Below are 25,153 nucleotides of genomic sequence, written 5' to 3'. Positions count from 1 at the left end.
GAGTTTAAGGTATCCGGCACAGTGATTGGTTTATACATACACACGTATCCGTTCTTCTTCCTGTTCGTTTCTGTGATGGTTTATCACAGGATGTTGAGTAGAGTTCCCTGTGCTGTGCACTAGGTCCTCAGCAGTCATCTGTTCCGTATGGACAAGTGTGTCTTTGAGGACCAGGGTTGTACGGTACTGTCTTCGCATCTCCAGGTCGGCACCCAGTCGGGGCTGTGCAGAGCGGGTCTTCCATGCCTTGGCTTGCCTGTGAGCCAGGGAGGGGAAACATCTAAACAAACCAGATTTTAGGATTGTCTCTCCCCCTAGTCTCTGTTGGAACCTGGAACTAAATAGAAGTCATCATTAGTGTTAGGAAAAACACAAATTGTGTTTAGGATTCTTTATTTTCAAGTCCAGTCATTCGCTGCTTCTTAAGCTGTGTATCATTGAAATTGCAGCATTGTATTTTACTCTGAAATGAGAAATTCCCGGAGGAAACAGAAAGGAAAAACTCCAGAGCTGTTCCAAGCACGTCCCTCAGAGGTCTCTGCAGCTTGCCTCCTCCACCCTGTGGCACCGGACTGTCTTAAGATTTCCGTCATTGCCCTTCAAAATGGAGTAATAAAAATAGTAGCCAGTGCTCAGAAAGGTGCCTGTTCTATGCAGGGTGCTGCCCTCAGCGCCTTGCAAAAATCTTCATTCAGATTCTGTCACCATCTCCACCTTGCAGGTGAGCAAACAGCCAGGGAGGCTGAGTGGCTGCTGAGGGCGTAGAGCCAGGCCGGGGCTGGGCAGCGGGCTCAGACCAGTCACTCAGCCAAGCCAGGGGAGAGGTGCCCGCAGGCTCACCACAACCCCCTGCCCTGCCCAGAGCATCTTGCCATGTTTTCTGTAAATTTTCCATTCTGTTTGAAGGCCCAGTATTCCACCAGAAGATTATAATGTTAGAGATTTCTTTGATAAAAATGTATTGGAGAGAGGGTCTCTTTGGGGGAGGGTCAAAATGCCTAGAGTGCTTTTTCTCTGGAAAGTTTTGAGAATGAGAGCTGGAAGAAATGAATAATTTGGGGACTTTGTAGTCACTTCTCATCCCCATATTTAGCAGGCTCTTAGGTGGGTGTCCCAGGTTCTTGGATTTCATGAATCAGACCCTTGATCTTCTGACCACCACTCAGAAATTGAGGTGCCAACATAATGTGGGCAATTATAGAAAATTTCTTCTACTGGTGATACTAGACAAAGCAATGAGTTATATCATCTCATATCAATATGATTTCAAAGGATGACATTATAAAAGCAAAAAAAATGGTATGATCTTCCCAAAAAGTTAAGCTGTTTATTATTTAAAAATTATATTGTATTTATTTATTTGGTTCTGTTGATCGGGTCTTAGTTGGGGCACAGAGGATCCTCGTGGCATCACGCAGGCCCTTTTCCTTGTGGTGCATGGACCCTGGTTGTGGCATGTGGGCTTAGTTGCTCCACGGCATGTGGAATCTTAGTTCCCCGGCCAGAGATCAAATCTGCATCCCCTGCGTTGCAGGGTGAGTTTTTAACCACTAGACCACTGAGCTCTGTAAGTTAAGTTCCTTCGGTTCATCAAGAATCTCATGCAGCATCTTTGTTCTTTACTTGCCGAATGCTGGTGAAAACTTTGCTATGGACCTATGTTACTGGGCCTCTTTGAAATTTGTCCTTTACCTGGAAAAGGAAATTTCACAGCCTCCATTTCCTTCTTTCTACAGGGATGTTCTAGTTCTGGGATGAAGTAGCTGGTCAATAAACCCATCTCCCCTTTGTTGCTTTGATCTCAGTGCCAGGCATTCTGGGTTAGGAACGTAGTTTAGGAAATGCGGGGGTGGGGGCCCCTTTTGCCTTCCTTCTCATTCCCCTTCTGGCTGTAATGACTCCTCTGTGGTAACTGAATTCACCAAGGGCTCTTTGCCTCCTTCTGGTTTCTGGAGCGTCTTGATAATGATGCCCAACGGGCTCCGTGTGTGTGTGTGTTTAAGAGAGAGCAAGCGTGCATTGCTGTTGTGATGGCCAGAGGTCTCTTGATTTATGCTGCTTAATTAGGAATGTGATGGAGCCCATCATACAGATCAAGTGGACACATCCGCAGATTTAGGCTGTCAGGGGTGGGTGGTACCCCCTGTACAGTTGTGGGAGATAGGACAGATGTAAGGTAACGATGTTAGACGTTAGTGTCCAAGGAGAGTTTGAAACATCATCGAGAGGCAGGATGCGTCAGGAATTACGACTGTGGCTCTTTCTAAAGGAGCACTCCACTATTGGTATTTTATATATGTGTTTACTAGCCCTTCTTCTGTCTTCTCTGCAGCCTAGTAATGCACTTTCTTTTTTGTAACTGTGTCCCTAGTGTTTATCTGATGGGATGGTTAAACTCACCCTCGCCCAGCCACTTCATCTCATATGGACAGATCTGAAAGAGATCAGTTTTGAACGGCACCTAAAATGTCTTGAGCGTTTAGTTTATTTCTGACGAACAGAGTTGGAAAGCTTTAACCGTGTCCACAGAATGTTTTTATGTGCTTGTCCTGTCTTCTTGAGAAACAGAGAAGTTTGAGAATAAGTAATACTCTTGGTGGTTGACTCCTCGGTGAAACATTCAAGATGGGAAAAACAGATGTCCAATTATTTTTGTCTTTTGTCCTAGAAAAATGGCAGCAATGAGGTTTTCTATATTTAAAACCTGCTTTCATTCGGAAGCGCTTCCTTTCTGCGGAGAGCCTGTGTGTCCTCGGTGACCTGTTCCGCTTGGCTTTTGTTTTCCCAGGACTGTGTGAACCCGCCGCTGTGGGGATGCTGACATTGGCCTGGTCGTCTGCAGTTAGGTTGTCTTTGGACCTGGAGGCGTCCTGAGGGTGGTTCTGCAGCTCTGGGCCCCTGTTGCCAGGTTTTCAGTGGGCTGTGCCCCCCCACCCTCCCACCCAACACCAGCTCGGCTTCTGGAGGGCTTAATCAGAGCCAGACCATCCCTGGGAAAGAGTGACACCCCGGGCCCAAGGTTTTAACTGTGTCCTTAGAGAAAAATTGGGCACAGGGGGCATGTATAGCTCCTTTTTTAAAAAAAAAAAAGAAATGGAAGATGGTCCAGGAATCATTTTATATGAGTTGGGGGCATTGTGTGCATATGTGTGTACAGCTGATTTACCTTTTCAGTTGTACTTAATCAGAATTTTAAATGGTAACTTAAAATGTGCTCATTCACTACCTGCTTACCTATTCACAGAGAACAAAAGCCAGGCTGGCATTCAGTTCATGGCAAATCATTTTCTAGTGTGTTAATCTCTATATATGAGCAGTTAACATTTGACTACATATTTTGCAGTCTGAGAGATTAAAATGAGAGAGTTACTTCAAAAGATCTGTTTTGATGTTTGTTCTCGCTGCCTGAGAGATGTGAATTCTGGGGAGCTGTCGGCTTGGTCATGGGCATTGTTCTGAAGGGGAGATATCAACTCTGAAGCTCATACTGACTCTGTGATTTAGCCACTTGATATTTTTCTTATCTGTCCCCAGGATGAGTTTTTAGTTACAATTGTTGATTTTTCTCATGAGGAATTTTGGGCTTTCCTGGTGGCTCAGATGGTAAAGAATCCACCTGCAATTCAGGAGAACTGGGTTTGATCCCTGGGTTTGGAAGATTCCCTGGAGAAGGGAATGGCAATCCACTCTAGTATTCTTGCCTGGAGAATCCCATGGCCAGAGGAGCCTGGTGAGCTACAGTCTGTATGATCACAAAGAACTGGACACGACTGAGTGACACACACACACACACACACACACACACACAGAGTGAGAAATTTTAATCCTCAAAAACAATACTTGCTTCCATGGCTGTTTTCCCCTGGGACAGGGCAGTGGACGCAGCGTGTGATGGGTGTCTAAGTTGCTAAACATAACACTGCTCGTTTAGGAGCAAAAGAACTACTGCGGGATGACGGTTGCTGCTGAATCATTTAACTCTTACGTTTTCTTCAGTAAGAGATAAACTTTGAAGATGATGTGGTACTCCCACTGCTTCTTAGAATGTAGGAAGTACTTTTCTGCCTTCTTCAGCTCATCTCCCCTGAAATGTGACACTTCAGGCTCCCTGCCACCTGGAAGCAGAGGAAGCATGGGGCAAGGGTGTGCTCTGCCTAACTCTGAGGTCTCTTGTAATTTTCATGGTTAATTCAAAAGGTAATTGCCTTAGAATTACTTCTATCTGAAGTTTAGGAACTATTCAAAAACTCTTTTTTTTTTTTTTAAAGCTCTAAAGAACTCTTGAGGTAGTTTTGGACAAACACAATAACTTAAATCGGTATCTTTTACTTCTAGAATTCCTTATCCGCTATCTTAAAAAGATGCAGTTGCTTGAGAGTCCAGGGCTGAAGAAATGCCTCCAAACTGAGTTGTAGATGACTGGAATATAATCACAGATTTTCCTGCGTTTTCACTTGTGAATTTGAATGAAATCGCAGCTCTGGGGCATGGTCTTCCTTTTGGGTGTAAGTTATAGTAAACTCAGAAACAGCCTTCTTAAGATTTAGGTTGAAATTGCTGTTTAAGAACAAAGTTTACTGAATCACTTTGCCATATAGCAGAAACTAACACAACCTTATAAATCAACTATACTCCAATAAAAATTAATTAAAGTTACTTTATTTTTAGAGCAGTTTTAGGTTTACAGAAAAGTTGAGAGGCTGGTACAAAGAGTTCTCATATATCCCCTCACAGTTTCTCCTATTGATATTTTACAAGTATTTTACAATACCATACACAATTAATAAACTGATTAAGTGAAAGTGAAGTCACTCAGTTGTGTCCGACTCTTTGCGACCCTATGAACTGTAGCCTACCAGGATCCTCTGTCCATGGGATTTTCCAGGCAAGAGTACTGGAGTGGGTTGCCATTTCCTTCTCCAGGGGATCTTCCTGACCCAGGGTCTCCCACATTGCAGGCAGACGCTTTACCATCTGAGCCAGCAGGGAAGTCCAAAAAACTGATTATAACACAGTCAAAAAAAAGTTTTACTCAAAATCATAACAGTCCACCGTGGATTTTTCCGTAACATTTCCCTGAAGTATGTGATGACAGCAGTTATCACAGTATGGAATATTTTTGTTTTAAAGGCTCTGGTGCTTTACCAAGTTGTGAGGGGTGGGGGTGGAGTAGAGGTTTAAAATATGACTTTTTCCTCCCGGGGATGATAGAAATGAAATGATTTTATCAAGAGTGCTGATGGACCTGTCTCCCATCCCCCATGCCCTTTCTTTGGGGACAGAGGAGAAAGGATGGTCGTGGTCTCTGCACAACCCTAAGGGATGATTCATCTCCTACTTAGGTGTGTAAGCCCTTGAAGGACTGCTAGTCCTCTCTGCCACCTGGTGGCCACATGGAGAATTGCCTCAGCTTGTCTGGATACCGGGGCTGAGAACAGCGTTCCCCCTGCCCTTTGTCTCGGTTACTCCTGGGGTCGAGCTCACCATATGTGCAGGTCGTGGATACCGTCGGCTCTGCAGGAGTGTGGTCCTGTTCCTTCTTTGCAGCACAGCCTGTTGCTAGATGCAGAGATTAGAACAACATGTAAAACAGTGACTTTGAGGTGTTTCTTCTCTGATGGAGGAGATGAAATATAAAGTGGCTGCACAGATCTCACTTGGGGGCCCATGTGGGTGGCTCACGAAGCAGTCCCTGCTGCTGGTGGGTAGAGCTGTAGGACACTTAACCAGGGGTGAGGGAGGACCAGTGTGTTCCAGGGACTCTGTGTTAGGGTGGGCCCTACACTGCCAGTTATTTGTATGGGAGGGGTGCAAAGACTGTTGGTGGGGGCTTTATTGGGAAGGCAGCCTGAGGGGCTTTGGGAGCAGGTGGTAACAGGCTTGAAAAGCGCAGGCAGGTCTGTGCTCTGAGGCTGGTCAGCTCCCTTTGTACCATCCGTGGTATAAAAGCTGGATTGATACAGATGGTCATCCAGGGGCCCTTTGCATGTTTTATAAATAATTCACTTGACTTATTTTTTGGCCAGATAAACATATGAAAAGCATGCATTGATATATACAAATTCTAAAGTATATAAATTTTGGTAGTATTTCAGTTCAGTTCAGTCGCTCAGTCATGTCTGACTCTTTGCAACCCCATGAATCGCAGCATGCCAGACCTCCCTGTTCATCACCATCTCCCGGAGTTCACTCAGACTCATGTCCATCAAGTCCGTGATGCCATCCAGCCATCTCATCCTCGGTCGTCCCCTTCTCCTCCTGCCCCCAATCCCTCCCAGCATCAGAGTCTTTTCCAATGAGTCAACTCTTCGCATGAGGTGTCCAAAGTACTGGAGCTTCAGCTTTAGCATCATTCCTTCCAAAGAAATCCCAGGGTTGATCTCCTTCAGAATGGACTGGTTGGATCTCCTTGCAGTCCAAGGGAGTCTCAAGAGTCTTCTCCAACACCAGTTCAAAAGCATCAATTCTTCGGCACTCAGCTTTCTTCACAGTCCAACTCTCACAGCCGTACATGAGCACAGGAAAAACCATAGCCTTGACTAGATGGACCTTAGTTGGCAAAGTAATGTCTCTGCTTTTGAATATGCTCTCTAGGTTGGTCATAACTTTTCTTCCAAGGAGTAAGCGTCTTCTAGTTTAGTTTGTAATTTTTGATGTTACTGTGTGCCTGCCTTTCTGCAAATCTCACCGGTCATGAAATCAGCTGCCCTGCTCCCCAAGGGTCTGTATGTTCCATGTGTCATTAGGAAACTGCATGTCTTTTAGTCACATGACCCAGTCAAGAAGAAGAGTCATGCGTGCGTGTGTGCCCAGTCACTCCAGTCCTGTCCGACTCTTAGCAACCCTATGGACTGTAGCCTGCTAGGCTCCTCTGTCCATGGAATTCTCCAGGCAAGGATACTGGAGTGGTTGTCACACCTTCCTCCAGATGATCTTTATGCTGGTATGCAAATAGTGTCTCAGTAACACATCCAGGGTTGCAGGCCTTCGCAGCAATGGGGAGGAGGACGCCAGAGCGTGTGTTCTTCCCATTACCTTCCAAGGGTGGTTTTTAAATGTTTTAGTTAGAGAACCATGGCTTCTGCTAGGTAAAACTTTGAAGCTTACCCTGGTGTGGGTAGACAGAGCAAAGCCAGCCGATATCCCCCCAACTTCGGTCCTCCACCTCCTGGCTGTGGCCGGGAGCTTGAGCCTTGGATAGTTTGGCTTTTAACCTCCTTGTCATTATTGTGCAGGACAGAACTGTCATTCCTTGCTAGTGGTCTACGGCTGGAAGGATGCAGTACCTTGTTGTCTTGGCAACAGAGAGCAGTGGGTCAGCACTGCAGCGTCTGGTCCCGAGAAGCTGGCAGGGCGGTTCACTGTATGGGCCTTGAGCTCTAGCGTGGTCTTGGCCTTAGTTTCTGTGATGATTGAGATGCAGTATTTTTAAAGGAATCAACCTTACCTCTTAAATTGATCTTATAACTAACTGGAAGGTTGTACTTTACTTGTGATTCTGGTTCAAATATGTAGCTTCATATATGAAATAAGAACTCACTTTAAAGGAGAAGGATATATTGTTTCTCATAGTAGAGTGTAGCAAACCTCCTCACCCTCCTGCCCACTGCATTTGCAGAGAATCTGTGGAGGAGAGGGACAGGAAAGGTGAGGGATGGTCTCCTCTCTCAGCTCTTCAAAGGTCATGTTAAAATACACCCTTACTGCTTAGCCAGTCCTCATGCTGGTAAACAAGGGGAGTTAAAACCTAGTTCCTGGTGAATCTTAAGTTTGCTCTGAGGCTGATTCCCTCCTGTGTGAGTCTCTTAGGAGGTACCAGAGAAGGCGCCCACGATGTGGAAAGCTTTCCTGACTTCTTCATGTTGGCCCTGGGTTGTGTTTACAGACTCTGAGCAAGAGGATTCCTTAGGTTGTGAGCAGTCATTCTCTTCAGTGACCTACAGCAGGGATCCTCAACCCCCGGGTCAGATTTTAAGAACCAGGCTGCACAGCAGGAGGTGAGCTGTGGGCAAAGAGTGAGGCTTCATCTGCTGCTCCCCATCACTCTCATTACTGGCTGAACCATACCCACGCCCCCCACCCCCAAACCATTCCTCCCCCGTGCCCCAGTCTGTGGGAAAATTGTCTTCCACCAAACTGGACCCTACTGACCAAAAGGTTGAGTACTTCTGACTTAAGAGAATACTTTTGAGTTTGATACATGGTTTATATTTGGGGCCAAAAAAAGTCTTTTTCATGGAATACTGCATTCCTGTCTGTCCATCACTGTTCCTGTCTACAGGGCTATAGCAGTTTTATGACTTTTCGCTGCTTTCAAATAACATCTATTTTTGAAAAAAAAGGATGTCCTTCCTCGAAAAGATCTATTGTTGGAAAAATGCTGCTTCCTGGTTAAAGCAACATGTTCCTGTTTGTGTCTAAGACTAGAGAATTTTGTGTATGGGGGAATCACTTATATTTTTGAAGGCCTTTTAAAATAGCAGTGGTTATTTGGATTTTATTTGCCATGGGAAGTGTAACGGGAGGTTAGAAGGTTGTTTGCAAATTATGGTTTCTTGACAAATAACAGTTGGAGCATTTCAGGTGATGTAAGGCTCCAGAATTTCTTCCCTATAGTCAAGTTTCTTGAAAACTTCACTCTGAATGTTTCTCTGTGTAGAAAGGGGGAAAAAAAAGCATCCAAGAATGCAAGTCCTGGAAGGGCATGTGTTTGCTTGTTCCTCTTATGAGGGAGTTTGCTCTGAGATGCCATCCATGTGGCAGGTCTCTGATGGGTTTGAAGTAAGTCTCTTCAGCACTGCCCTTATGCCTGTTTGTTTCCTTGCCGGGTGAAGGCAGTTCCATGTACCAGCTCATAGGTTATTTTGGCAAAGGCCAACCCAGAAGGGCTGATGAGGGTTGAAACCTCTGCGTGAAAAGTGGAGGAAGTGTGAGGGGCTGGCGCTGAGGGGTGAGGTGGCTCTCGGCAGAACCTGGATCCCTGGGTCTTGTCCCTCACGCCCCAGTGTATTTCGTTTCTGAAACCTCCGACCACCTGGAGATTTATTTGGACTGTGGAAATGTAGACGTCGACCGATAGTTCCCCTGGGAAGATACAAGACCCCTCTGATCACTCACATTTGCTTCAGGTCTTCTCTCATTAGCTTGTAGACCAGAGTAGGGGGCCTAGACTGAGGGTGGGGGTGATTCAGGCCACTGGACACCTGGGGAGAGGGTAAAAGAAATTGATAAGAAAGAAAAGACCACATTTGCCTATTTCAAAATACCACCCAGCCCACCTTGCTCCTAAGAGAGGAGAAGAAAGCCTGTCTTCCTTTTTGCCTTTCAGTGTCTTTAAGTCCCCTGCAATCCCTCATCTCTAGTAAACCTAGTCTTTGGCTCCCGGGCTCTGTGTTGCTGGAAGCCTGGCTACCAGCTTTCCCCTTTCTTAGTCTGCATCTCTGTGCCTCCTCTTTGCTCATTGTCTTTCATCCCTGGGAGTCTGAGACCAGAGATTTCCTGATGCCTTTTCCTAAGCTTTCCGACTCACCCAAACCTGTGCTGGTCACAAGCGAAACATTACATCAACTTACTTGTTGCCTGCAGACGTCAGTGTGTTACATTGACTCTGTTAGTTACAGAGAAGAGATCTCAGGTTGAGGTGGACTCTCTGTGAAGTCACCTAATTCCAGCTAGATGAAACTGCCTTGCCTGTGGCAGCTTCATGCGGAAACATGGTGTCTGTCCTGCAGTTTCCAAGCTCCTTGAGGACACAAGTTTCTTTTCTTAGACTCACTCTAAGAGTAATAGAGGAAACCCTGGACGTCATCTGACCCTTTGCGACTCCATGGTCTGTAGCCCACCAGACTGCTCTGTCCATGGAATTCTTCAGGCAAGAATACTGGAGTGGGTAGCCGTTCCTTTCTCCAGGGGATCTTCCTGACTCAGAGATCTGCACTTTTGAAAAATCCTATTTCTTTCTACTCCTTTGCTAAATAGACTTTTTCAGTGTAAATGTATGTGTCTGATTAAGGTTAATGAACATAAATAGTCTTGCCTGTTAGAAGTACTATGGGCCTTGGGCAGCTTATAACAGGCCGATCAATATTTCAGTGAAAGCAATGTCAGACTTTCGTGTTAGACTCAGATTATAAACTCTTCAGAAATGGGAGGGTAGTTTCTGTGTTACTGTTTAAGGACTGCGGCAGCACACACATTTATAATACATAAAATAGAATGTAAATCTTAGCATTATTCAGAAGGACTTTCCATTATGAGGATTAAAGAAAACTCATTATTTGAGACATTTTTATTGGCTTTTCCTACCTGCACAAAAAATATTATGATTGGGGTAGGATTGCTTCTAAAGAAGGGGTTTTGGACTGAATAGTGGGGATGGTTTTGTTCTAGCTTTCTTATTTGTATTGAATTTTTAGATCTACTTGTAGATTTAAGTCTATAAATAACTTTCATAAGATTTGTGGGAAATAAAGATACAGGTGAATAAAATGAAAATCCTTCACTTTATCTGAAACTTTACCATCAGAAGATGCTACTTTAAATTTCTGTATTGATAAGTTTTAAATTGGGGCAATTGAGAATCATAAATGAGGTCTTCCCTCCACCCCCACCCCCCAGCACATCATAATATTGTTCTAAAATCTTCTTGGGATCCTCTTAGAAAGGTTTTAATTTCCTTGCCTAGTTTATTCTGTCAATCATTGTCCGTTATCTGTGCCCTTAATGTATGAAATCTAATTGCACGCATAGTTTGAATTGTTCTCAAAGGTACCCTTAAGGTTTCAAAAATTTTTTCTTACCCGAGACAGAGTATTAAATTTAACCGACATAGTACAAGATTTGTGCAATGAAAAGTACAGAACATTGTTGAAAGAAATTAAGGAAGACCTAAGTAAAGGGAAAAACATCCCATGTCATGGATTAGGAGACAATATTGTTACAGGAGCAACACTACCTGAATTGATCTTTAGTTTCATTGCAGTCCTTTTTAAAGCTGGCTTTTCTGCAGAGATTTACAAGCTGATTCTAAAATTCACATGTACCCAAGAAACTAGAATAAGGTTGAAACATTCACAATTTCTGGTTTCACACTTGCTCTAAAGCTGCATAAATGAGACCTTATGTGGTTCTGGCACGAGGACGGACTTGTAGACCCATGGGATAGATCTCAGAGTACAGACATAAATACTGACATTTGTGATCCATTGATCTTCAGCAAGGGTAGCGATACAGTTCATTGGGGAAACGATAGTGTGTTTCAATAGAGAATGATAGGATAACTGGATATCTACATGTAAAAGAATGAAGTTGAATGCTTACCTTACTGTATATGTAAAATAATTAAAAATGGAGTATAGACTTAAACATAAGAGCTACGGCTGTAGAAGAAGAAACTCTATGTAGAAGCAAATATGTTAATAAATCTTTGTGACCTTGGATCAGATAACTGTTTCTTAAATCTGACTATAAAAAATACACAACAAAGAGTAGATAAGTTGAACTTCATCAGAATTAAAAACCCTGTGCTTCAAAGGGCACTATCCCAGAAAGTGAAATGACAGCCCACTGAAAGGGAGAGAATGTTACCCAATAATGTATCTGGAAAGGGCCTTCTATCCAGAATACATAAAGAATCCTTAACATGCAATGATGAAGACAAATAGCCCAATTAAAAAGTGAACAAAGAATTGAATAAATATTTACCCAAAGACGTATAAATGGCCAGTAAGCACATGAAGAATCGTCATTAGGGAAATACAAATTAGCACCTTCAAACACACCTAGGAAGGCTAAAATAGAAAAGACACACAGTGTTGGCAAGGATGTATGTGGAGAAATTAGAGTCCTTAGACCTAGCCACTTAGGTAAACAAGCTAAAGACAAGAGTCATCTTATGAATGAGCAGTTCTGCTGCAGGTATATACATTCCCATGAGAACTAAAGACAGGTGTGCAAGCAGAAATGTATGCATGAGAGTTGATAACAGCATTATTCATGCCAGTCATAAAGCAGGGAAAGACCAAATGTCTATCAGCTGATGAATGGATAAACACAATGTGGCATCTGTCTACCGTGGAATATTATTTTGCAATACAAAGGAAAGTATTACCTGCTGCAGCGAAGATGAACCCTGAAGGTATTAGGCCAAGAGAAAGAAGCCAGTCACAAAAGAGCACGTATTCCATTGTGAGATTCCATTTACACGAAATGTCCAGAATAGGCAATTCTGTAGGCACAAAACAGATTAATGCTTGCCAGGAGCTAGGGAAAGGGAGGATGGGGAGAGAGTACTAATGGTTATGGGGTTGTTTTTTGGGTGGTAAAATGCCAGGAATTATGATGGTGTTTGACAAAGACAAACCATGGAATTATTCACAAGTGATAAATCTTGAGTTCTAATATATCTGAGAACCTCTGGGCCTGCTTACAGCGACTCTCTAGAAGGAGGTGTAGCCTCAGTGTGGGGTAGGGGTGGAGGTTTTTGCACCCCCTACCTGGTCCTGTGGTCTCTCACCAGAAAAAAAAATGTGAATATCTCAATAGGGCTTTTGTTTTAAAAAGGAAGAGGATAATTTTACAGATATTTAAAAATATGTTTGTTTTAGATTTTGGCCAAGATTTGGAGGAGGAGTAAATATCTATTCATATTCTTGAGATCAGAAGCTGCTATTCACTGGAGTCTTAAAATACTAACTCATGTACACCTAAGACTTACATAATATTATACATCAACTATACCGCAATTAAAAACAATGCTGGTTCCTTGCTGGCTTGTCATGTAAATCAGTATAAACAGGATTTTGAATCTTTACCTGTTCTAAACTTTCATGAATTACTAGGACTGTTTTTTTCTATGTATTGTAACATGATCTGTTAAAACAAGGCAAGTGTCTCTTTTTTAAAAAGAGAATATTTAAATTTAAATATTTCTGTATGTAAGAAATGTCACTTGGTAAGAATTGGAAAGAAAAATTGGATTCATGCTCATCTTTAAGTGTAGGCATGAAGTAACATGCATTAATTAAGAAAATAATGACGGAAATGGCAAATATTTGTACTTTACAATTAAAACCTTACTTTTGATATTTTACTGTTAAAGCCAGAAAATAATTGGTAACAACTTATGAGGAATTTATTTTCATAACTTTGAGCCAGTGTCATTTATATTTTTATGGCCTTTGTATGTGTCCCGAAGGCAGTTGTGATGGATGACATTGTGTGGGCCCAGGATTTCTCTTAATATGAATGTGATTTTTGATGTCTAAAAAACTTGTATTTGAAAAAAAGCTATCTTTAATTTGGTCTGTAAATATAATGACTTATTTTAGAAGCCTCTTTTCCTGACAAGTCTAATAATTCCTGTCCTTTTTTTTTCAAACAGGATCTGGAAATAGTGTATTCCTATTTACATGGGATGGAAGCCTTGTCCAACCTGAGAGAGCATCAGCTTAGGTAAGTCAGCAGTGGGATGCTAGAATTTGATATGATCATTTATCATCCTGTAGAAGTAGGATTGTAGGATTAAAGATAACTTACTTCTGAGCACTCTGCCTCATCTGGCCTCCGTACTTGGTCTTGTAAGTTTTACATCCATGTGGTAATTTTGGACATTTCTGCCAGAGTGATCACCTCTCTCCTTCCTGCCCATCTTCTCACCTAAGGTAATAAACCTCACGTGGTGAATACACCAAAGGAGCATTGTTTGCCATCCTGGTAAATAAAAATCAGTTTCTTAGCACTCAGATACATATGAAACCAGAATGTGTTTAACTGTTCAGAGAAGGACTCAGTTCATTATTTTAGTATGTTTTAGGTCTTTGTATGGAATATATTTATTGCATTAAGTTGTCTGCCTTTTTCTGGGAAACTCACTTTATACCATAGTTGGTTTTATGTGAGTCCACTCGTAAAACTCTCATCGCTTCTCTAGTACAGTAACACAGCAGCCTTATTTATGGTTATCTGGGCTTATATGAAAAGATCAAAACATCTTGGATAATCTAGTGATTAACTGGAACAGAAAAGAAAGGACCTTGGGAAGAAGGATTGCATATAAACACCAACAAGGAAGTTATGGGAAAATTCTGTTTCCTCCATCTCCAGATAATTTTGATACCAGCAGTTTTTAATTATGAAAGGAATACTTTTTCTATGTATTTCCCTTTTACTCTTCAAACACTAATTAATTTTTGAGCATGTCAATTTCATATTTAGTTGTTAATTGAAAAACATATCAAGAGGATTGAATACTTCTAAAATTAAATTTTTAATGAAAATCATTTAAAATAGATTGTAGGTTAAGTGTTTAAAAATTCAGTCAAGTTTTATTAGAAAGGGCCAAACCATTGGGAATTTAGAAGATGGCTCAAATTAAAGTGAGGATAATTTCTAAAGTGTGAATGAAAATTTTGTTTTATGAATTTTGATGGCAGCTATCCTAGGAAAGGAGAAGGCAATGGCAACCCACTCCAGTGCTCTTGCCTGGAAAAATCCATGGACGGAGGAGCCTGGTAGGCTGCAGTCCATGGGGTCGCTGAGAGTCGGACACGACTGAGCTACTTCACTTTCACTTTTCAGTTTCATGCATTGGAGAAGGAAATGGCAACCCACTCCAGTGTTCTTGCCTGGAGAATCCCAGGGACAGTGGAACCTGAGGAGCTGCCCTCTATGGGGTCGCACAGAGTCGGGCAAGACTGAAGTGACTTAGCAGCAGCAGCAGCAGCATCCTAGGAAAAGCCTGTAGTGCCAATTGTCTGTTTTACTGAGTGCAGTTAACCTGCAAATGCAAATTGATTAATATACAAATGCAAATGTCACTTTGCCTTATTCATATAAAAATTCACATGGGTAGTATTTCGATAGTTAGATTATATTGATTATATAATGTGTGTCTGTAGTATATGTGGTCATAAAATTATTTAAGGTAATAGTAATTCTATGCAATAAAAAAGGAAAATTTTAATACATCTTATGAAGATTTTCAAGATTAAAAAAGTAGAGGTAATATAATAAAGCCCCATACACCCCCTTAACCTGCTTCAGAACCATCAATTTCCTGCTGTTTCAAAAGTAAATTTTGGCTGGAAATAACTGATTATTTCAACAGTATAGTTTAGTGTATTTGTACCTTAAAAAGTCCATTTTGGAGACCATTCAACTCTGTTGGCATGAACTTACAAGGAGACACCTTTAGGATGTTTATCTTGTTCTGCTTATGTTGAAAAGTAGTTTGTTTCTCATATTTATGAAAAACATCAGCTGAAACTAAGTCCTTTTTTAGAACAAGATTGGAATATCAAAATGAATAATAGCGAGAAAAGAGGTACAGATAAACTCAATGACTTGGATAACCTGCTTTGTAGTAACCACCATTTCTGGGGAAAATACATCTGATTTAGATGTTACTTCCTTTGAATTCTATAAATAAAAGTTTTCCCTGTGGGATTAAAGAGAGCAGTTAAGACTTCCATGTAACGCAGTTTTCCAAATTTAGGAAGACAACAAAAAAAAAGCAGCTCGTAAGATTTTCCAAGTCTGTTTCCTCAGCGCTGGGCAGCAGGACACTGGTATTTGTGGGGGCGCGGGTGGGGAGGCTTTCCTCTTTGGGAGCCCCGCGTGATGCCTGTGGGGCCATCAGTGCGTGGGTCCCGAGCACTTTGTCACGTGCAGTCAGTTGGCTGTGTCGCTGTGAGGTCGCTCACTCTACACAATCTGAAGGGTTCAGAGCTTCACCGAGAACCTGGATGTCTTTCCCACACAGTGTCATTTTCTAATGTTTACTCCCTTAATCCATATGGATTAGAGGCAGCATGTTTGCCAAAGGGGAGGAGGAAGCTCCAGTTGGGAGTTGAGGCCAAAATACCTTTAAAAAGCAGAGTAACTGCGGCCATTCAGTGTTGGGAACAAGAGCTTGCTGGGGGGGCGGGGGGGGGAATATATATATATATAACCGTATATATGTAGTTTTATATAGTATATGTGTGTGTCCATGTATACATTCTTCAGCATTATGGATGAGCATAATTATTATTACACAGGCAATTTTAGACATTAAGGGACAACTGAAATGTGGCTAGTATATTCTCTAGGAATTCGGGGAAGATCAAACATTCTGTTAACAGCATTTAAGAAAAAAATTTTTTGGTACTTTCCCCATGTATTTACAGCTTTGTCATATAGACGATTTTGCCCTGATCTTCTGTTGGTGCTGGTTAGGCTGACTTATGCAGTCATCAGTTGTCACCTGCATGCCTGCTATGTGCTGGAAATCAGGTCGGCTGTGGAGATGCCTCAGTGAAGTTGACCAGACCCCTGCCGCCATGGAGCTTATGTTCCTAGTGGGGCAGACAGGATTTAGGGGTGTAGACCACTGTTGTTTCATTCAGATGTTAGCATGTTGGGCTGCTCTTACTTTGTGGTTGAAAAGAGGGAACATTTGTGTCAGCTCAGCTGCTCAGAGATCCCCACAGTGCCGATGGGTCCTGATGCTCTGAGTGGGAGCAGGCAGGAGCCGTGGGAAGGTGAGTGTAGGTCGGGATGCTCAGTGCAGCCAACAGCGCAGGGCTGTGTATTCAAGGTCAGGGGCTTGGATTTTCTCCTGAAGGCAGTGGAGATTAAGAGCAGGTGTGAGGTGCTGTGACTGCATGTCTGGAGAACAGGCAACAGGTGTGCAGAATAGAAGCAGAAGCTACATCTGTAGTCCTCGTAGGAGATAATAGTGGGATGATGGCTTAGACGGGTTTCCCAGGTGAGTCAGCAGTAAAAAATCCACCTGCCAGTGCTGGAGCTGCAGGAAACTTGGGTCCTGTCCCTGGGTTGGGAAGATCCCTTGGAGGAGTAAAGGGCAGCCCTCTCTAGTATTCTTGCCTTGGTAATTCCATAGACATAGGAGCCTGGCAGGCCTTGGGGCCACAGAGTCAGGCAGGACTGAGCGACGGCGCATGTGAGCACGATGACTGATTTCAGGTTTTCACAGGTGGGTGGTGAATGTGGTCAGCCTGGGAGGATGTCTTTTTGAAACAGGAACTGGTGGAAAGACGGGCTGTGAACAAGAGAGAGGAGTCAAGGATGATGATGACAGAGTTTTTGGCCTAAACACTTGGGTTCTGACTGGGGAAAAGCAGATTTGTGGGGTAGAAATTTAAGATCTTTTTGGATGTTTTGAAGATGAAATGGCTATTACACCAAGTAGGCATTTAGAAGAGTGGTTATTACAGTGAGGGCTTAGGTGTGGGGTATGGCTTTGGAAGCCATCAGTTTATGGATGACGTTAAAAATCAGACTGGATGAGGTTACATGGTGCAGAGGAGAAGGTCTGACAGCCCCTGGAGGTGGTCCATTAGAAGTCAAGTAGGAAGTTCCCTGGTGGTCAAGTGGTTAGGACTCCGCACTGTTATTGCGGAGGGTCTGGGTTCAATCCCTGGTCAGGAAACTGGCAGGGAGTCCAAAGGAGTCAGAAAAAATGCTTGGTAAGAAATAGAGGAAAACAGTAGAATGGGAAAGACTAGAGATATCTTCAAGAAAATTAGAGATACCAGGGGAACATTTCAGGCAAACATGGGCACAATAAAGGACAGAAATGGTATGGGCCTAACAGAAGCAGAAGACATTAAGAGGTGGCAAGAATACACAGAAGAACTATACAAAAAATCTTCATGACCTAGATAATCACGATGTGTGATCACTCACCTAGAGCCAGACATCCTGGAATGTGAAGTCAAGTGGGCCTTAGGAAGCATCACTACAAACAAAGCTAGTGGAGGTGATGGAATTCCAGTGGAGCTATTTCAAATCCTGAAAGATAATGCTGTGAAAGTGTTGCACTCTATATGCCAGCAAATGTGGAAAACTCAGCAGTGGCCACAGGATTGGAGAAGGTCAGTTTTCATTCCAATCCCAAAGAAAGGCAATGCCGAAGAATACTCAAACTACCACACAGTTGCACTCATCTCACATGCTAGTAATGCTCAAAATTCTCCAAGCGAGGCTTCAACAGTATGTGAACTGTGAACTTCCAGATATTCAAGCTGGTTTTAGAAAAGGCAGAGGAACCAGAGACTAAATTGCCAACATCCATTGGATCATTGAAAAAGCAAGAGTGTCAGAAAAGCATCTATTTCTGCTTTATTGACTATGCCAGAGCCTTTAACTGTGGGATCACAACAAACTGGAAAATTCTTAAAGGCAGAAATACCAGACCACCTGACCTGCCTCTTGAGAAATCTGTATGCAGGTCAGGAGGCAACAGTTAGAACTGGACATGGAACAACAGACTGGTCCCAAATCGGGAAAGGAGTATGTCAAGGCTATATATTGTCACCCTGCTTTTTTAACTTCTATGCTGAGTACATCATGAGAAACGTTGGGCTGGATGAAGCACAACCTGGAATCAAGATTACTGGGGAAATATCAATAATCTCAGATATGCAAATGATAAACACTGTTATGGCAGAAAGCAAAGAAGAACTAAAGAGCCTCTTGATGAAAGTGAAAGAGGAGAGTGGAAAAGTTGGCTTCAAGCTCAACATTCAGAAAACTAAGATCATGGCAACTGGTCCCTTCATTTCATGGCATCTGGTCCCTTCATTTCATGGCAAACAGATGGGGAAACAGTGGAAACAGTGAGAGATTTTATTTTTGGGGGCTCCAAAATCACTGCAGATGGTGACTGCAGCCATGAAATTAAAAGACACTTGCTCTTTGGAAGAAAAGTTATGACCAACCTAGACAGCATGTTAAAAATCAGAAACATTACTTTGCCAACAAAGGTCCATCTAGTCAAAGCAATGGTTTTTCCAGTAGTCATGTATGGATGTGAGAGTTGGACTATAAAGAAAGCTGAGCACCGAAGAATTGATGCTTTTGAACCGTGGTGTTGAAGAAGACTCTTGAGAGTCTCTTGGTTTGCAAGGAGATCCAACCAGTCCATCCTAAAGGAAATTAGTCCTGAATATTCATTGGAAGGACTGATGCTGAAGCTGAAACTCCAATACTTTGGCCACCTGATGCGAAGAGCTGACTCATTTGAAAAGACCCTGATGCTGGGAAGGATTGAGGGCGGAAGGAGAAGGGGACGACAGAGGACGAGATGGCTGGATGGCATCACTGACTCAGTGGACAGGAGTTGAGTAAACACTGGGAGATGGTGATAGACAGGGAGGCTTGACGTGCTGCAGTCCATGGGGTTGCAAAGAGTCCGACACAACTGAGCTACTGAACTGAATTGAATAAGAGGAAAACCAGGAGACTTAGATAAGATAATGCTGTAAGGAAAAGAGAGTCATCACATGCTACTGAGAAGTGGAATTGGTACAAGGTCAGAAAAGACTTAGATAACAGGATGCTGGTAGTTCTTCGAGGTGTTTTTTTGTTTGTTTGTTTGTTTTGAGTTTCAAGGACCTGGTGATTGGGGAGTGGGAGGAGGATGAGAGAGTGGAGACAGTTTATTAATGTAGACAACTCTAAAAAGAGAATTTCCATCATGGGAACAGCAGAATGTGGATAGTAGCCGGAGGGGCTGTGGGTTCAAGAGTGTCCCCTCCCTCTGTATGGGCGATGGACGTAAGGTATGTTTATGTATCAAAGGAAGCCATTCAGGAAAGAGGGAGAAACGGGTGATGGGGAGGGAGGAGATGAGCGAGCAGGAGCACAGGAGCCACTGTAGCAAGACAGATCTTGGAGAGGATTCGACAGGAAGCAGGGCAGAGCCTGTTATATAATTTAAGATCTGGTATTTTTAGACCCATGACTTAAGTCTCTCATCCTTTCCTGGGAAGAATTCGTGTGATTCAGTCACTTAAAACTCTGTGTTTAACGTGTGTTCAAGGACCCATGCTGCCTCCCGGAGTTCAGTGAATGTTTCTGGATAGGGGTTGAGAGGCCGAGGGACTCTGAACTAGGGTGGTGGTCGAAGGAAGAGCAAGGCAAAAGAGAACTCAGGTGAGGTGTTTTCAAGTGAAAAAAAAGTCAAGAGTGAGTGGCATTGTTTGGAGTTTGCAGACAGGGAACATATCTGTGTGTGTTGGTCCCAGTGTTTCACAGATCGGAGGTTGGTAGCCCCACTGACCAAAGTGCAGATGCTGTTGAAATAATCGCTTTTTTAGCCAGTCCTTATTATTCCTTCTTAGTTTCTCCTTAGGGAGAAATAGTCATTTTCTCTTTTGCATTTCTGTACTTTTGGGACATTTTACTCAGGCTTAATATAATAAGATGTTTTTTGAAGATGCTGTTCTTGAGGTAATTTTGAATATTTAAACATTCATGTTTTCCATAATTTTTCCTTCAGAGATGAATCAGCTGAAATAACAAATCTTTAAATTATGAAGCATATGTTTAGTCATTTTAGTCATAAAAATAATGACTTTAATGAAAGCCTACTTTTGTCTGAAATTCCATACTGTTAAGTAACATCCGTGTTAAACTGTGGATGACGTTATCACTTTATAAATTAATAGGTTTCCTTTCTGGCTTTCAGCTTCCTTTTCATTTTCTATTTACCTTGGAGAACATTAATTTGTCCACATGTCCTTTACAAAGTATAAAACACATACAATTTTGTTCTCTATGAAATAAACCTGGTGAAGCTAACATCTAACAATATGTTTCTTTTCAAGCTTTTCTTTACCGGATTTCATTTTATTTTGTTAACCTAGGTACCATAAATATTTACCTTGAGGCCAATAAATAGTCGTGATAATTCATAGAAATAATCTTAATTTTCTATATAATGTCTCATTTACAATTTAAAACTATTAGTGTGTTTTTTAATGACAAATGATGAACTCATGTCTTTATTTTTTGTTTTACAGGTTGATGTGTGAAACTGTGAGATACGAAAGACATGAAGCCAATGAAGTTTTGTACTAGTAGGTGTTTCCTTTTTCTTTGCACCGTGTGTAATATGGCAGCTAAATGATGCACTTAGAGTATCAGAGAATTACTAGGGACACCTTGTCAAGTCAGCGTTACTTAATTTTGCATTAACTTTTATTGCATACTGTAGCAATGGGAAGCATTTCCCGTTTCCGGTCATAAAGGAAAAGTTTGCAGCCCTTTGCTGATAAGTCTGCATATGCATTTATGTGTCTCTCATGTAGATGAGAGATGGTATTTGACATTATGGAGTATTTTGACTTTTATCGTTATGAAATGAGAAATAGTCTGGACTGGAGTCTTTCTAAAGGAACAAAATGCATATATTCCCACCATCACACCAGATGAGGGGTAGTGATAGCATAAATGCCATATTTTGGCTTGTCTTTTTTTTTTTTTGACTGCACTCTGTGGCATATGGGATCTTAGTTCCCCAACCAGCTATTGAACCTGGGCCCTAGTGGTGAAACCATAGAGTTCTAACCACTGGACCACCAACAGGAAAATAAACTGCCCATGTCTCCCTGGGCTTAGTTTCTTCCTTAAATCATATTGATATTCTTTTTAAGATGTATAACACACTCCTTGAAGCAACTAGTTTCTTAAAGAATGTGATAAGCACGCAGTAGATAAATATTGGTGTATTAAGGGTGGGTAAGTTCTGATCTACTAGACATATAATTCTGCTGATAATGTTTGCCATGAGTGATGGTTGTTCTGTTGACTTTTCTTCCTGTTTCTCAAGGCGCTTACTAAATAATTACTACTTTTCATGCATATTATAAGGAGTCTTTATTGAAATAAATAAGATACAGCATCTGCCCTTAAGGAGACTTGAATCTTTTGGTAGAAGTACAAACAGAAAAAAAAGGAAAACAGCAACAACAAAAACTAACCAACCAGAATGACTGAGACTATAGGTTTGCACAGAAGGGGTGCAGGGGAGGGTCTGGGAGAAGTGGCCCTTTGTACTGCGTCTCCTGGCGTGTCTGGTGTCTCGAGAGAGTTTCTTGGCAGGAGACACCAAGTATACAGGGGCACAGAGAGGGGAGGGGACTGGCCTCACATTTTGAACAGTGTGGCAAGTTTAGTGCGAGTGGCCTGGGGTGTTGTGGGGTCAAGAGAAGAGGTAGGTAATAGTCACGTTTGCTTGTGAACGTATTGTTAAAAAAGTCATCCTTGCTTCTTTAGGCAACTGGAAATGAGTACTTTTCCTTCTCAATTACATTTTATTATGGAAAATCACAGATGTTCACAGTATTAGTGACATGGTAATAAAACAGACCCCCATGGATTCATCATGCCACACTGTCCGCGGATCACCAACAGTGCTTTATCTCTTACTCCACCTCCAGTAGATTATTTTGAAGGAAATCCAGACATATCAATTCACCCAAAGTTGCTTTGATATGTATTTTTATCTTTAAAAGATAGACTCAAGAAGGAAAAAAAAAAGCTTAGCCACAGTATTATCATCAAACCTCAAAACATAATTCTTTCATATCATGAAAATTAAATTTTTTGGGTACAGTTTGTTTATTGGTTGGTATCTTTCTTAAGTGTCTTTTAATCTGCAGGTAAGTGACTAGTTTTCAAGCAGCAAAATGATGTGACCAGAGGCCTTCCAGCCCCACTCATTCCCTCAAAGATAGGATCTGTGTCTGCCTGAAAGTGCAGGGGGAGAGTTGGATTGAGTGGACTGGCAGGGAGATCTGTCAGGAGGCCACTGCCAGAATCTGGGATGATGATGCTTGAACTGGGACAAAGACAGCAGAAATGGGACAGTCAGGGGTGGATTTTTTTTCTTTTTAATTTTGGCTGCACTAGGTCTCCATTGTGGTGCTCAGGCTCAGAGATTGTGATGCACAGGCTTAGTTGCCTGAGGCATGTGGGATCTTAGCTCGAACCCGAGTCCCCTGCATTGGAAGGCAGATTCTTAACCACTGGACCCCACCAAGGAAGTCCCACGGATGGATTTTAGAAGAAGACATGGGTGGATCTGATGCAGGATGGTTCTTGGCTGTCTATATCCATCTTAGGCTTCAAAGCCTGTACATACATCCAATAGAGTAGAGTACAAAATAACCAGATGTAATTGGTAATGAGAAAACTCACACTGGGCGCAAATGCCCTTAATATTATTTATCCTTGAAGGAATCAAGATGTAAGTAACTTAGACTATTAGTTCTCTTTTAGGAGCAATAAAAAGCTACCTGTGGAATGGCTGTACGTGTGTTAGGGTTGATGATCTCTGATGAGCATTATTAATTTGTTTCAGCAGTCCAGTGGCAGTCAGTGTCAGCTTTCTATTAGTTTGTCCTTTCCCCCTGAAACATGATCTGGGCCATGTTGACGATGAGATAACAGCAAACGTGTAACAAGCCCTATGTCCATCCTGCATACGTGAATCCAAGCTTTGTGTGTATTAGTTTACTTCCTCCTTACAGCTGTCCTGGTGGATCTTTTTATCACCGCTGTTTTATGTGGGAGGGCCCTGAGGCTTGGAGAGAACAGAAAGCTGCCCTGAGAGCATGGCTCAACCTGGGGTCTGTATTCGCCCCCCGCAGACCTGGTGACTCTGCAGCCTCAGCTGCCCCGCTACGCAGCAGCATCCAAACCCCTTTCATGCCTCCATAGAAGATGGTGTCCTGCGCATGTGGATGAGGACCGCATCTCTCCATGGGGTGGAGGGCGCCTCGCCAAGGGGCAGGGGCGGCCCATGCAACTCACCAGCCCTTCTGCCCGCATTGTCCTGGTTTCCTAACAGTTATTATTTATTATCCATTTAAATGGAAGGTAGATTGCAGTGTTTTAAATATACTTTTTTTTTTTTTAATAAAGTCAGTTTAGGCCACTAATATGAGCTCTGCTGATCACACACAGCTATAACTTGGAATATCCCACATTGACTGCATTTGGGCTGGAATGTGCAGCCCGAGTCGATTGTGTTAATTGTTCCTTTTGACGAATTAGAATCAGGTGGCAATGCAAACAGTGAAGAGTCTGTGGGTCCTGATTTCATAAGACCAAAAGTTCAGAGACTGAATGTAGATTCACCCAGCCTCATCCCCAGGCTTTGGCCGACCTCGTGTGAAGGATGATGATCCGTGAACAGGCTTGTCTTTGCTCTGAGCAGTTGGTGCAGGTGCAGTTTTAAAAATGAAAGAACATCTGTATTTGGGGTGTGTCAAACTCCTGTGATGATTTAGTAATACCACCGCTTTTCTAGGGACCTCTTGTGTTTACCTCACGGGGGGAGTGACTTGCCTGCTTGAGCTTGGAGAACGCAGTGTAGTTGAAATATCAGAGACTTTCAGAATTTGGTTTTATAACTGAGAGATGAGTATTTGTTTTCCTTATTATGTTTGTTTGCTGGTGACTTCAAAGACTATAATTATCATAATTTCACCAGGTAAATCTAGTACTCTTTTAATCCGCCTCTGTGCCTCGCTGTTCTCATCTGTCAAATAGGAACAGTGATCACAGGGTCCCCGCTTTGGTGCCAGTGTGAGGCTGATATGCAGGGCCCTGTGTGGAGAAAACAGAGCAGGCACGCGCAGTCAGAAATGCCAGCGGTGGGCAGCGTCCTCCCTCCATCCACTGTTCTCATCATTTAGATTTTGTTCTCCCATTGTTTTAACTGCTTTAAGCTTTGTTTAGGAAGGACCAATGACAACAGTGGTCTATCAATAACTCCCCTGGCGTTATTTTGACATGAGCAGTATGGCAGAATGCCATTTTCAGTTGTACTGCGATTCAGGGGAGAGTTGTGATTCTGATGAAATGAAATTTTAAAAGTGTAGACTTGCCCATTTAGGATCTAGTATTTGTTATCCTAGAAAGTTAGATATCGTTAGTTGAGCTTTACACAGTGGACAAAAACATCAGGTAAATTCTCCCTTCCTTTCATTTGTTATTGACTGCATATGGTTGTTTTGCTGGCTTGGAAGTGCTCAGTGGGACAGTATACATTTCATACCTGAGGGACTTCAGAGAATTTAAGAAAGGAGCTAAATGAATGTGTCCATTCTCTTTTTCTTTAATGGCCAGCCATCCTCACCATTTTGGTTTAGTATCTAGTGAAGTGCTAAAAAAACCTTTGGATAAGAAATTGAACCATCAAAATGTGTTTTGTTTTCTTAAATTTAAAGCACACACAGACACTCTGTAAACTCAGGTAACTGTACTGCACACTCACTGTCCACACATGTGTTGGAATGGGTGCTTTGGTTTCCAAAAGAGTTTTCATAGCACTTAGATATGGGATTTACCTCCCCTTATT

General features: G+C 42.4%; 1 protein-coding gene and 1 non-coding gene across 8 annotated transcripts in view; both read left to right on the top strand.

Annotated features, from left to right (window-relative positions):
• Positions 1 to 25,153, top strand: part of RAPGEF2 (Rap guanine nucleotide exchange factor 2) — a 265,814-nt gene that overhangs the window by 70,881 nt on the left and 169,780 nt on the right. For all 7 annotated transcript variants that reach the window (XM_040250573.1, XM_040250572.1, XM_040250574.1 and 4 more), the window contains exons 2-3: positions 13,382 to 13,452; positions 20,808 to 20,864. In XM_040250573.1, coding sequence (XP_040106507.1) covers positions 13,382 to 13,452; positions 20,808 to 20,864 — 128 coding nt within the window. The remainder of the gene's footprint in view (positions 1 to 13,381; positions 13,453 to 20,807; positions 20,865 to 25,153) is intronic.
• On the top strand, positions 17,359 to 17,431 carry TRNAN-GUU. Its single transcript has one exon. It is a non-coding gene; the product is annotated as a tRNA-Asn (tRNA).

This window comes from Oryx dammah, unplaced genomic scaffold (genome assembly GCF_014754425.2).
Source record: "Oryx dammah isolate SB20612 unplaced genomic scaffold, SCBI_Odam_1.1 HiC_scaffold_12, whole genome shotgun sequence".
Lineage (NCBI taxonomy): Eukaryota > Metazoa > Chordata > Mammalia > Artiodactyla > Bovidae > Oryx > Oryx dammah.
Note: the sequence above shows the minus strand (reverse complement) of the source record. Positions and strands in the feature narration are given on the sequence as shown.